We start from the raw sequence: 14,624 nt of genomic DNA on the forward strand, positions 1-14,624 counted from the left end.
ATGAACTGTAAGTGTACGGAGAGAAGGTTTTAGATAATTTTCTATTTTTTTGCAATTTTCTTTATTTCCTTGTGGATCAGTCAAGTCAGACAAGCATCAGATCTTCAGTCAGGATTGGAATATTGAGCAGAATCCAATTAATTTGGTTGTATGCAGATATACAGTGTCTAGTGAAATTCTTCACACCCCTGCACAATTTTCACATTCTGCAGCCTTAAATTAAACTCAACTGAACAACGATTAAATGAAACAACAAATTAAATTAGAATTTTCCCCTACTGGTCTAAATAACATAATACACACTTTCAAAGTGAAAGAAAAATTATATACATTTTCTAACATTTATAAAAAATAAAACGCAAAGATTTATTGGTTGAAGTAGGTCGTCATACTCCTTGCTGTGGCACATCAAAATACATTCAGAAGCAAATATTGTCATGAAAAATCACACAATTAGCCTAGTTGAATTGGGGCCATCTGTGTGAAAAAGTAATGGTTCTCATAATTTTTTTTAAACTTCCTCTGTATATGTAAGATCCCTCAGCTGGTTAGTGAATTTCAAACAAAGATTCAACCTCAAAGTCACCAAAGTGCTTTAGAAACATGTCTGGGATACATTTGGAAATAATTCCAATACAGTGAATATCCCTTTGTTTATGGTCAAGTATGATGTTAAGCTGTGCAGGGTGTATAATATCACCATGGCACTGTAAGAATATGGTCCTCCTTCTAAACTGAGCTGCGGGAGAGACTGGAAACTGCTCAGGGATATCACTGTGGGGCCAAAGGTGACTTAAAACAGCCACGTAGTTCATTGCATGACCTGAGAGAAAAACTATGAATGGATCAACAACATTGCATTAACTACACATTACTGGCCTGTGATAATAATCCATTCCAAACCATCCTTCTTGTTTGCAATAAGACCATTCAGCAATACTGTAAGAGAACTATGGCAAATAAATGAACTTTTTGGCATGAATGCAAAACTTTAGGTTTGGGGCAAATCTAGCACAAAACATCAGAGTGAACTGTCATCAACGTATGCTTCTGTATTCACCCCTCTCTCTTGGGACATTCACTTGCCTAGGCCCCATAGGCGGATCGAAAGGATCCCACCCTAGTCACCAAGTTAGCCGACAAATGTAGAGAAAGAGAAGTGCCTTAGCGGAATGCAATCCTACGATCCTGCGGTCCACAGACCAGAGCTCTACCATCTAAGGCAAAACCCAGGCTCTTGACGGAGACAATAGAATTCTCATTACTGCATGTTACAATAGTAAAAACAAAATCTGTTTGTCAACTCATTGCACTAATTGTATATTGAATGTAGTATTTGAGATGCTCAGACAAACCCTTGTATTTGTAGTTGGTGTTCTTCAACTCTAGGATGCACTAGACTGTAAGTCAAAACCCACAAAGAAAATACTTTACAGGTACGTGCATATGTGGTCTAAATAGTGAAGGCAGGGCTGTTTCTGTCACGACTTCCGGCGAATTCGGTTCCTCTCCTTGTTAGGGCGGCGTTCGGCGGTCGACGTCACCGGTCTTCTAGCCATCGCCGATCCACCTTTTATTTTCCATTTGTTTTGTCTTGTTTTCCCACACACCTGGTTTACGTTCCCTCATTACTTGTCGTGTATATAACCCCCTGTTCCCCCATGTCTGTGTGTGAAATTGTTTGTTGTAAAGTGTTTGTGCACTCTGACTGGTTCGCAACGGGTTATTTTGTACCCATACTTTGTTGTTCTGGGTGCCGTTGGTTTTGCACATTAAACTGCTCCGGTTATTACCCAGTTCTGCTCACCTGCGCCTGACTTTCCTGCAGCCAGTCACACACCTCTTACAGTTTCAAACTGCAGTAGGATGGTGAATAGCATTTGGTTAATTTCTCTGGTAGCAGAACACATGGAGACCTGAATAGATCACGGGAGACAAAAGTGACAGACAAGAATGCATTTTAAAAATCATCATAGCAAAGGATTGTAGTTTGAGAGCTAGAAACGAACATCCTGGCAGTCTTAATAATGCCAACATAAGTAAGCTACTAGGATAGAGGCAGAGTTCTCTGCAATCATCCTACTCCAACTGTTGACATGGATAATGTGGCATTTCTTATGTGTCAGTATTTAAATTAATGGGTCCTGCCTTAATGACAGTACTGTATTAGCTTTACACGACTTGTCCTATAGATTTTTGCATTCTTAAATTATTATTTGTAATAAACTGATAGCTAAAGCTCCCTATCGCGAAATGACATGCTAGTGATAAAGCTATCTCCTCATGCGAGCTAGCAACAGGTCTACTTGTTGAAGCTAACTAGCTAGCTAGTTACATTACCAATGTTGCTGAGTTCTAAGTTGAGAGTCATTTTACAGCATATCAAATCAAATCAAACTTCAAATCACATGCTCCGAATACAACATGCGTAGACCTTACAATGAAATGCTTACTTACGAACACCTAACCAACAATGCAGTTTAGAAAAAATGGGTAACAATAAGAAATAAAAGTAACAAGTAATTAAAGAGCAGCAGTAAAATAATAATAGCGAGACTATATACAGAAGGGTACAGAGTCAATGTGCGGGGGCACCGGTTAGTTGAGGTAATATGTGCATGAAGGTAGAGTTATTAAAGTGACTATGCATAGATGATAACAACAGAGAGTAGCAGCGGTGTAAAAGAGGGGGAGGGGGGGCAATGCAAATAGTCTGGGTAGCCATTTGATTAGGTGTTCAGGAGTCTTATGACTTGGGGGTAGAAGTTGTTTAGAAGCCTCTTGGACCTAGACTTGGCGCTCCGGTACCGCTTGCCGTGCGGTAGCAGAGAGAACAGTCTATGAATAGAGTGGCTGGAGTCTTTGACAATTTTTAGGGCCTTCCTCTGACACCGCCTGGTATAGAGGTCCTGGATGGCAGGAAGCTTGGCCCCGGTGATGTACTGGGCCGATCGCACTAGGCCGAGCAGTTGCCATAATAGGCAGTGATGCAACCAGTCAGGATGCTCTCGATGGTGCAGCTGTAGAACCTTTTGAGGATCTGAGGACCCATGCCAAATCTTTTCAGTCTCCTGAGATGGAATAGGTTTTGTCGTGCCCTCTTCACGATCTTGGTGTGCTTGGACCATGTTAGTTTGTTGGTGATGTGGACACCAAGGAACTTGAAGCTCTCAACCTGCTCCACTGCAGCCTTGTCGATGACAGTGTGCGGACCTTCTTTTTCCTGTAGTCCACAATCCTCTCCTTTGTCTTGATCACGTTGAGGGAGAGGTTGCACCACACGGCCAGGTCTCTGACCTCCTTCCTATAGGCTGTCTCGTCGTTTTGTCATCGGCAAACTTAATGATGGTGTTGGAGTCGTGCCTGGCCGTGCAGTCATGAGTGAACAGGGAGTACAGGAGGGGACTGAGCATGCACCCCTGAGGGGCCCCTGTGTTGAGGATCAGCGTGGCGGGTGTGTTGTTACCTACCCTTACCACCTGGGGGCGGCCCGTCAGGAAGTCCAGTATCCAGTTGCAGAGGGAGGTGTTTAGTCCCAGGGTCCTTAGCTTGGTGATGAGCTTTGAGGGCACAATGGTGTTGAACGCTGAGCTGTAGTCAATGAATAGCATTCTCACATAGGTGTTCCTGTGGATCTGTTGGGGCGGTATGCAAATTGGAGTGGGTCTAGGGTTTCTGGGATAATGGTGTTGATGTGAGCCATGACCAGCCTTTCAAAGCACTTCATGGCTACAGATGTGAGTGCTACGGTTCGGTAGTCATTTAGGCAGGTTACCTTAGTGTTCTTGGGCACAGGCACTATGGTGGTCTGCTTGAAACATGTTGGTATTACAGACTCGGACAGGGAGAGGTTGAAAATGTCAGTGAAGACACTTGTCAGTTGGTCAGCGCATGCTCGCAGTACACGTCCTAGTAATCCGGCTGGCCCTGCGGCCTTGTGAATGTTGACCTGTTTAAAGGTCTTACTCACATCAGCTGCGGAGAGCGTGATCACACAGTCTTCCGGAACAGCTGGTGCTCTCATGCATGTTTCAGTGTTATTTGCCTCGAAGCGAGCATAGAAGTAGTTTAGCTTGTCTGGTAGGCTCTTGTCACTGGGCAGCTCTCGGCTGTGCTTCCCTTTGTAGTCTGTAATGGTTTGCAAGCCCTACCACATCCGACGAGCGTCAGAGCCGGTGTAGTATGATTCGATCTTTGTCCTATATTCGTCGGAGGGCATAGCGGGATTTCTTATAAGCTTCCGGGTTAGAGTCCCGCTCCTTGAAAGCGGCAGCTCTACCTACCCTTTAGCGCGGACATCAGTGCGGATGTTGCCTGTAATCCATGGCTTCATGTTGGGGTATATACGTACGGTCACTGTGGGGACGACGTCATCGATGCACTTATTGTTGAAGCCAATGACTGATGTGGTGTAATCCTCAATGCCATGAGGAATCCCAGAATATATTCCAGTCTGTGCTAGCAAAACAGTCCTGTAGTTTAGCATCTGCTTCATCTGACCATTTTTTTTTATATAGTCACTGGTGTTTCCTGCTTTAATTTTTGCTTGTAAGCAGGAATCAGGAGGCTAAAATTATGGTCAGATTTGCCAAATGGAGGACGAGAGAGAGCTTTCTATGCGTCTCTGTGTGTGGAGTAAAGGTGTTCCAGAATTTTTTTTCTTGCACATTTAAAATGTATTGGTGGTATTGCGTTTCTATAACTAAAATAGTCAAAAAAGACTCTATAGCATTTTGTTGGAAGGAGATCGCTCTCGAGCTGTTACCAGCTGTGTTTACTCCCTTAGGTACGGAGAACAGGATTGGCAGACGTGATTAGAAGAGATGGTACACGGATTTTGATTGGTTTACTGTTTAATCCTTGGCAGCGTTTGCCTGTCCAGCTAGCAAATTTAAAATTAAGATTATTTTTATTTTTTAAATACAAGAATTGACATGGCCAACAAACAGAAATGTGTTCAGAATAAATAAATAAACCCAATATGTGAAATCTAGCTCCTTCTTCACAAAAACTAAAGCAGATACAGTGCTTCGGCCCAACTCCGAGAGGATGATTTTGATAGCCTAGCAGTCCTTGGTCCAACTGACTCGACTGCCCCCTCACAGAGAGAAAGAGAACTGCAGGTTTTCAGTGAATTTATGTAAATCACAATCACAATCACAATCCCACATCTGTATGTGCAACCATAAAGCGGCCGGTATAGATTTCAAATGGCTATTAACTTGAAGCACTTAGCTGATAACATTGCTTCTCCTTATCCTGTGCTGTCTCTTTCTGTTTCTATCTTTCTCTCCCTTGTTATGCCCCTCTTCCTGTTGCACCATTTTTATTTTGCTCCCCATTCTCACCATCCCTTTCCTTCACCTTCATCCCTACCTCTCTCTCTTTCGCTCTCTCCCTCCACTCCTCTCCATCTCTCTCCGCCTTTCCCTCTTCCTTCCCATGCCCCATCTCTGCCTGTCTTACTTATTGTACTTCTCTCTCTCTTCTCTCCCTGTCTCTCCCTGTCTCTCTAAATCTCTCTGTCTCTGTCTCCAGGTGTAGAGGAAGATGAGGACGTGAAGGTGATGCTGAAAGGCTCCAGCATGGTGAAGGTACGCTCCCCACGCTGGCAGAGGAGACGTACGCTGAAGCTGCTGGACGATGGAGTCACCGTGTGGTGCGAGTCCGACAAGTTCTCCAGCCGCTCCAAGGCCCAGCAGTCCTGTGAGTGTGTGTGTGTCTGTGTGTACGTGCATCCCCAATCCATTCCCCCAAAAACAGAGCATCAATATCATTGAATGTAAGCATACTCTATAACATAATGTTCTTACTAGATTGTTGTCAGGTTATTACATAACCTAGCTTTTTCCACTTTTAATAACACTGGTATAAGACAAGTAGGCCTAATTCCAGACCTCGTATTGGAAATTGTAAGGCAGAAGAAGGAAAATGTTTCAGGGAGACAGTTTTATGAGCACTGATTGGAGGGCCTTTGGTTGAGTTGCAGTTGATCACAGACTTGGCATATGGGCTTGTAAGGTGAAACACATGTAAATACAACCCCTTATATGGGCTGTGTTAACGCCCTGCTTTGGGATGTGGGGTTCACTGTATGTACTCATACAGGCAAACACACACACACACACACACACACACACACACACACACACACACACACACACACAAACACACAGTCATTATAGTAGTGATGTATTTTCAACCTATCCTTGTTTAAGTTGAAACACGTCAAATTAAAGGACATGATATGGTGGTAGGAGTTTCCCTCGACTGTGGTTTGTCCCATATAGTTACCATACAACACAATCATGGGGTACCACGCTCAACTTAGAAACATGCCCTTCAATTGCTGTAATAGTAGATTTGGTTTGTGATGTGGCCAATTATACCTTTAAACTTAAACCTACGCCTCATTTCAGTGTAGATGAGCTTACTGTAGGAGAGATTGTAAAATATATAAAATACAAATAAATAGGAATAGCAGTAACTAATGCATTTTGTAAATAAAGAAAGACAGATTGCATGTCATCATTCTTACACAAATCATTCAGCTTCAATCTTAGCACATAAATAGCTACCAAGCAGTTTAAGTGTTTGAAATGTTCAAATGACAATATTGTGACAGTGCAAAAACAATGTGAGGACTATACTTAGATATATAGTTTTGATTAACACATTATTATATATTTTTTTAGATTTAACTAGTCAAGTCAGTTAAGAACAAATTATTATTTATAATGAGGCCTACCGGGGAACAATGCCTTGTTCAGGGGCAGAACGACAGATTTTTACCTTGTCAGCTCGGGGATTCGATCCAGCAACCTTTCAGTTACTGGCCCAACGCTCTAACCACTAGGCTACCTGCCACATTAAATCATTGCAATCTGATTCTGTAGCTTTTCACACTTTAAAGTAAAGAAATAGAAGACATGTTCATCAAGGAGAGTATACAAAAACGGATTGATACTGTATATCTCACATGAACAAAAACAGAACAACAACTCTTCATTACAACCTCTACATTTCATCTTCTTGATTTAATGGAGTAAAGTTGTCACGTCCCAAAAAAGTTCAATCAAACAAAGGCTGAACAAATACTGTACTCTACCCATGCTTTTGTCCTTCTTATCATATGTTTGATTATCAGCCTATTCACGTACCTTTCTACTCTCCTGGTTCTTCTAAAATCAGCCCTTGAAAAACAATATACGTCATCTATACTTGAACAAATCAAATGTTATTTGTCACATGCGCCGAATACAAAAGGTGTAGACCTTACAGTGAAATACTTACTTACAAGCCCTAACAACAATGCAGTTTAAAAAAAGGTAAAAATAGAAAATAATTAGTTACAAACAATTAAAGAGCAGCATGAAAATAACAATAGCGAGGCTATATAAAGAGGGTACCGGTACAGAGTCAATGTGCGGGGGCACTGGTTAGTCGAGGTAATTGAGGTAATATGTGCATGTAGGTAGAGTTATTAAAGTGACTATGCATAGATAATAACAGAGAGTATCAGCAGTGTAAAAGGGGGGAAATGCAAATAGTTTGGGTAGCCATTTGATTAGATGTTCAGGAGTCTTATGGCTTGGGGTTAGAAACTGTTTAGAAGCCTCTTGGACCTAGACTTGGTGCTCCGGTACTCTGCAGTAGCAGAGAGAACAGTCTGTGACTAGGGTGGCTGGAGTCTTTGACAATTTTTAGGGCCTTCCTCTGACACCGCCCGGTATAGAGGTCCTGGATGGCAGGAAGCTTGGTTACCCAGTGATGTACTGGGCTGTTCGCACTACCCTCTGTAGTGCCTTGCGGTCGGAGGCCGAGCAGTTGCCATACCAGGCAGTGATGCAACCAGTCAGGATGCTCTCGATGGTGCAGCTGTAGAACTTTTTGAGGTTCTGAGGACCCATGCCACATCTTTTCAGTCTCGTGAGGGGGAATAGGTTTTGTCGTGCCCTCTTCACAACTGTCTTGGTGTGCTTGGACCATGTTAGTTTGTTGGTGATGTGGAAGCTCTTAACCTGCTTCAATACAGCCTTATGGCTTGGGGGTGTGCTCAGTCCTCCTTTTCCTGTAGTCCACAATCATCTCCTTTGTCTTGATCACGTTGAGGGAGAGGTTGTTGTCCTGGCACCACACGGCCAGGTCTCTGGCCTCCTCCCTACAGGCTGTCTCGTTGTTTTTTGGTGATCAGGCCTACCACTGTTGTGTCATCGGCAAACTTAATGATGGTGTTGGAGTCGTGCCTGGCCGTGCAGCCATGATTGAACAAGGAGTACAGGAGGGGACTGAGCACGCACCCCAGAGGGGCCCCAGTGTTGAGGATCAGCGTGGCGGATGTGTTGTTACCTACCCTTACCACCTGGGGGTGGCCCGTCAGGAAGTCCAGGATCCAGTTGCAGAGGGAGGAGTTTAGTCCCAGGGTCCTTAGCTTGGTGATGAGCTTTGAGGGCACAATGGTGTTGAACGCTGAGCTGTAGTCAATGAATAGCATTCTCACATAGGTGTTCCTTTTTTCCAGGTGGGAAAGGGCAGTGTGGAGTGCAATAGAGATCATCTGTGGATCTGTTAGGGCGATATGCAAATTCACGTGTGCTCCCTCTCCGGCCTCTAGGTCACCAGGCTGCTTGTTATGACGCACACCTGTCACCATCGTTACGCGCAACAGCACATTATGACACTCACCTGGAATCCATCACCTCCTTGATTACCTGCCCTTTATATGTCACTCCCTTTGGTTTCTTCCCCAGTCATCATTGTTCCTGTTTCATGTCGGTGCGCTGTTTGTGTTTCTTGTTTTGTTCATTTATTAATTAAATGTATTCACTCCCTGAACTTGCTTCCCGGCTCTCCGCGTACATCGTTACAATTACACAGCATGTAAAACCCCCAATAAATCCCCTGCAACTTACATTTCGATGCACGCACAACATTCAGACATTCGTGTTGCTGTCGACAATAAAAGGTATTCCGAAACATGCGTTTTCTCCCTTCGGACGATGACAACACTCTGACCTAAGTGGGTGGGTGCAGTGTCCAGATGCGCCTTCCCAAGCACTCTGATTGGTTGGGAATGGCAGGGCTATGATGGGTGAGGGATAACTAAGGTAGGCTGAGCAGCCAAACTAACGGCACTTAAGGGAAACTGAAGGGACTGTGAGGGGAAGTTAGTTAGAGGGGAGAGGAGCAGGACGGCCTTTTTTACAGCCGCCCCAATATTTCTTATGGAAATATTAACATCCACGAAAAGGCCTCTAACCTAAATGGTAAAGTCTCTAATGGGGCCCACAGTATTTAAAGGGCCAAAGAGTCTGAAAAGCCACAGGCCTCGAGTGGAAGCTTATTCCTAGCGGCCTAATCCTACCTGGCAGGATAGGCAGGGCTTAGGGACCGCCCCGCGAGGGAGGTACATAGATACGCAGAGACAATCCTGGGCCACCCCATGGAATGCCATGCGGGTGGGGGAGGGCCCTCTAAATCAGCTGCTGCCGGGAAGCTGGGCCCCATTCTTAGATGCTGAGTGCAATGCCAGAAGCTGGCCACGGCTGAAGCCTACTGCGGCAGAGAAATGTGGCATGCCAGCCACAACTGTCGTTGGCAGTTCTCTGGCTGCGGCTGAGGCTGATGACTCTTTCACACTGCTGAAAGCGATGACTCCCATGTTGGAGCATGTGGGGATCCCTGGGCGAGGATCATCAGGGATCTGGAGGCAGGGGTTGGCTGGGCCCCATAGACAAGGTCAGGTGGCCTCCCACATGGGAAGGGTTGAGGGTCATCCAAGGCAGGAGGCGGGTGGCCTCCCAGAACTAGAGACAGCAGGCCCCCCGGGTCAGGGAACAGTGGTTCACCCAGGTCAGGGAGCTGAGGGCCTAGCATGGTAGGGGATTCAGAACAATGCTAAATCGGAGGCTGCAAACCTAGCCAAGCAGGGAATGTATAGTTTAGCGCTAAAAAGGCGACTGGGTGCAGGCTGAGGGCTGCAAACAGTCTAACTTCACACCTAGAGAAGCAGATAACTCCAGGTCTAGCGTGACGGGCGACCCAGGGCCTAGAACTAGAGCAGGTGGTTTGGCATGTAGCACTGACCGAGCTGACTGCTTGCCAACTGAGGCTGGGGGCTGACAACCAACTGAGGGCAGATGTTGCAGACCTAGTGGGGCAGAGAACCTATAGCCTGGCGGAGCAGTGGACTGAGGGTCGACTAGAGCTGGACACAGGGAAACTAGAACGGCTGAAGGCTGGGAGCCTAGTGCTGAAAACTTGACAGGGAGTCTTGACAGGGAGAATGTCTCTGTACCTGACAGGGAAACCGACTCTGGACCTGACTGGGAGAACGACTCTGAACCTGACAGGGAGAACGACTCTGAACCTGACAGGGAGAACGACTCTGAACCTGACAGGGAGAACGTCTCTGGACCTGACAGGGAGAACGTCTCTGGACCTGACAGGGAGAACGACTCTGAACCGGACAGGGAAACCGACTCTGAAACTGACAGGGAAACCGACTCTGAAACTGACAGGGAAACCGACTCTGGACCTGACAGGGAGAACGACTCTGAACCTGACAGGGAGAACGACTCTGGACCAACCAGCGACACTGATGCTGGACTTGGAGAATAGTAGAGCTCTGGGACTACTAGAGAAACTGGTACCTTTTGAGCCTAGCAGGGCAGGAGCCTGATGACCCACCTGGGCTAGGGACTTAGTGCTGACAAATGCTGGAGACAACAGACCTAGTGCAGCTGGAGACTAATGACCTAGTGTTAGGGACTGAGGGCAGACGAGGGCTGAGGACTGAAAACCTAGCACAGGTAACTTGTGGCTTAGTAAGGCAGGAGGCTCTAAACCTGGTGGGATAGGCAACTGCCTACCAACTAAGGCAGGGGGCTGCGATCTGAACAGGGCAGGATATACAAGACCTACTTGAGGGTCAGGACATACTTGGCCTACTGGGAAGGCACGGAACTCTAAACCTGACCCTACCAGGAAGAAAGGGAACTCTAAACCTACCATCAAGGAAGGGAACTCTAAACCTACCATAGATGCAGGATACACTAGACCTACTTGAGGGGCAGGACACTCAAAGCCTGGACACTTTACACCTACCAGGTTGGTTTGAAACTTTAACTATAACCCTACCAGGTGGGCAGGGAACTCTAACTCTACCGGGAAGGAAGGGAACTCTGACCCTACCAGGAAGGAAGGGAACTGGACAACTAGGTCAGGGGGAACATCAGGGGTGACTTCTGGTGGGTCACCCGGGGTGATGTCTGGCAGGTCCCCTGAGGTGAGGTCTGTAGGTAGCAGGACCCTCGGGCTGGAACTATCACAGTGGTAGCAGGTGGGCCAGCAGGGACTCCAGGCCTGGGACTGGCAAGTCCCACCAGGCTGTGACTGGAGAGGCCCCAACGTCTGGGCTGTACTTCTGCAGTAGCTGCAGGCTGTGGCTCCATCCAAGGAGCGGGTGAAGAATCCAGTGCCAGGAGCAGTGAGGGGCTCTTGGGGGAGAGCAGGTGGAGTCTTTGTGGCTGAAAGTTCCAGAGTAGCAGACAGTCGGACCTCGGGCAGTAGGAGGAGTAGGAGTGATGGTGCTCCCATGGTGGTGACGATGGCTATAGCCAGGGAGGCCTAGAGCAGTGGTGGTCAGGAGACTAGCGGCGGTACTGGTGCTCCCGCAGCGGTGACTCAGGTTGGGAGGGACTGCCCTCCTGATCTCTTGCTGCTCGTGACGCAGGTACTCGTATTCCCTCATCAGATCCCAACTGGTGAGGGTGTGGTCATTCCCTGACCACTGAGGAGGCCTGGAGCAGGGCTGGTAGTTTCTTAGATGAAAGAGGTGTGTAGGGCCTCGCAACTCATCTTCCTCGGATGCATGGCGTCTTCGTGTGGCGGTGTGGACTGAGGTGGGTGGTGACAGCAGCCTCATATGTCTTGGGGATGCTGGATAACTCGTCTGCATCCTGGGGAGCGGAAACAGCTCCTCTTCTGGGTACTTGAACATCTCAAACTATAGCCAATCAGAATCCGGCTTGAAGGACCATGTAAAAACTATTGGTCGCTAAATCCTAAGAAATGACGGACCGTGTAGAAAACTGTTCGTCACTAAATCTGGCTCAAAGGACAATTTTTTAGATGAGGTATAACTAAGGTATGCTGAGCAGCCAAATTAACGGAACTTAATGGAAACTGAAGGGACTGTGAGGGGAATTAGTGTGTGCCCAGTGGGAGTGTCCTACCACTGGGCAGACACTGGTTGAATCAACGTTGTTTTTACATTTGAACCAATGTGGAATAGACGTTGAATTGACGTCTGTGTCCAGTGGGTCCCATTTGGAGGTAAACATTTTTTTTACACCATCTGTTTACACAAAGGGAAGGGTTTCTTAAGGCCACACTGCAAATGTTTCAGTGATTTCAAATAATTACGTATTATTACCAAAAAAAGTTACCACGGTTACCAAAGTTAGAATTTCTAAAGGAATGATATATCAAATCATATATTTTTTTCATGAATAAAATAGAAAAATGAAAGAAAAATAGAATCAAACAAAAGGATGTGATGCCTTTGCAGCCTTTGAAAATAGTTGAATGGTTAATGGATAATGATTCATCAGTGCTTATTCATCTAGGCTTATAAAACACATGTTCCGCCCGCTCAAAGTCCAAGCTCAGAAAAAGATAAAGGCATGAGGTAGCAGCTGATCGACAGATTAGATTGACAGTTGTGCTGTTTGATAACAAACCAGGACCAGTCCTGTGCTTCATTGGTCAAACATGCATAATGCACAAACAAGAGGGATGAATCTCAGCCCTATTTCATTAACCAGTTGGGCTGGTTAAAAAAGTTTTAAAGGCCCAGTTGCAGTCAAAAAATGTGATTTCCTGTGTTTTCCACACTTTGAGGTAAGGTTGGAATAATAGTGTAAAATTGTGAATATCATGATGCCCTTTAGTGTGAGATCTATTTGAAAAGACCGCCTTATATTTCAGCCTGTTTTGGTGGGATGGCATTTTGGCCTGCCTGGTCACATCACCAGGTGGGAAATGAGTTACTATACCAATAGAAAAGAGAGTTCCAAACCTCTCTGCCAATAACAGCTAGCTTTCAGTTTTCCCCTCCCCACTTAGACCACTCCCAGACAATCCTAGCAAAATTCTTGCTTGAGAAATTGCTCTTTGCTAAGAAGTTATTTTTATTTATTTTTGATCATTTTGATTGAAAACAATCACAGTAAGGTACTTATCTGTTACCCAGAAATGATTTGATATTGAGATAAAACCGGCTGCATTGGACATTTAAAGAAATTGTGTCAACGATAGTGGACATCATACCTGCTGTATTTCAAAATAGCCCATTAAACGGTATTATCTTATACCACCCTAACCCAAGCTGCGTGTGTGGGCATGGGTATGGGAATCTGTGTGCTTTTCCACATGTGTGTAATGAGGTCCTCTCCTTTGACCACCAATAGCAGGGTGTGTGTCCGCCCATCTCTAGCTCTGGAGAAGCCTAAAAAGCCTATCATTAAAACCAACATTTCTCTTCACTCACCATCAAAGACTAGACATGTTTACTCTGTAATAGCTATGGACAGAACCTAGTTTGAGAATTCAGTTCAGCACAAATCACTTGGACTTTTACAGGAATCATGCATGTCAACATGAGATGTGCATGAAAATGTGAGTTCCCCACACCAATCTAATGTTAGGATTCTTCCCTAGTGTCTCAGTCAATTAACGAAGCATAGAGATCCCTATGCAGTTCTGTAGAACACAAAATAAATACACGCTGTTATATGCCCCCAAAGTGTAATTTATTAGGGTAACGTTGCGACCCCAAACTTGGTCTTTGCCAGGACAATGTTTTCACCAAAACGTTGTCCTACTAAATTATACTTCGGGAGCATAATACCAGTGTGCAGATGTCTTTTTTTCCTACATTATCCTCTCTAATCCAGCCCCTGGTACAAGTGTTTTTATGGATATGTGCATACCACTCTACTACTTTCCTATTCAGATTGTCCTATTCAGTTCTTGCTTGCTCTCCACCAGAGCCCTGCACTCCCGTGGTAGAGAGCGCAGATAATGTGTGCTTGTAGAGTCTCTACCAGGGCCCGACACTTATTTTGAAAGTGGTTGCCAAGCTGGGTAACCAAGTTGGTTGCCAAAATCACTTATTTGGTCCATTTTGGTAGCCCTGGCAACTGGGCAGTGGGCAAACGTTAATGTCTCCACTGTTTTCAGTGAGAAGTAGAGATAGACAAATAACATTAGCTAGCCTCACAGATGAATGGGAAATATGAATATGGCTTATTTTAGCCAGTTTATTGCACTGTGTGTGATTACCTAAGGAAACACACATGCACACACACTATCCATTTGCGGAAAAGAGGTAGTCAAGCAAACATGTTGAAAATACAGTAGTGTCTGCAAACACCTCTGTCCTATTTTCAGGCCTCCCTGTTTGCATTTGTGTGTGTGTGTGTGTTTGTGTTTGTGTACACCCGCATCATTGCCCATTCAGAAACCAAACCTACCTTCACCAAAATGACAGCTCACCTACAAAGACAAACAAAGTCAAACAAGAGTAGCTTGTATTTAGCTGGTAAAATCCCAATATTTAT

General features: G+C 45.4%; 1 protein-coding gene across 1 annotated transcript in view; it reads left to right on the top strand.

Annotated features, from left to right (window-relative positions):
• plcd3b (phospholipase C, delta 3b) overlaps positions 1-14,624 on the top strand; it is a 53,176-nt gene that overhangs the window by 13,304 nt on the left and 25,248 nt on the right. The window contains exon 2 of the mRNA XM_071392452.1: positions 5,539-5,706. Within this exon, the coding sequence (XP_071248553.1) occupies positions 5,539-5,706 (168 nt within the window). The remainder of the gene's footprint in view (positions 1-5,538; positions 5,707-14,624) is intronic.

Source organism: Salvelinus alpinus, chromosome 3 (genome assembly GCF_045679555.1).
Source record: "Salvelinus alpinus chromosome 3, SLU_Salpinus.1, whole genome shotgun sequence".
Lineage (NCBI taxonomy): Eukaryota > Metazoa > Chordata > Actinopteri > Salmoniformes > Salmonidae > Salvelinus > Salvelinus alpinus.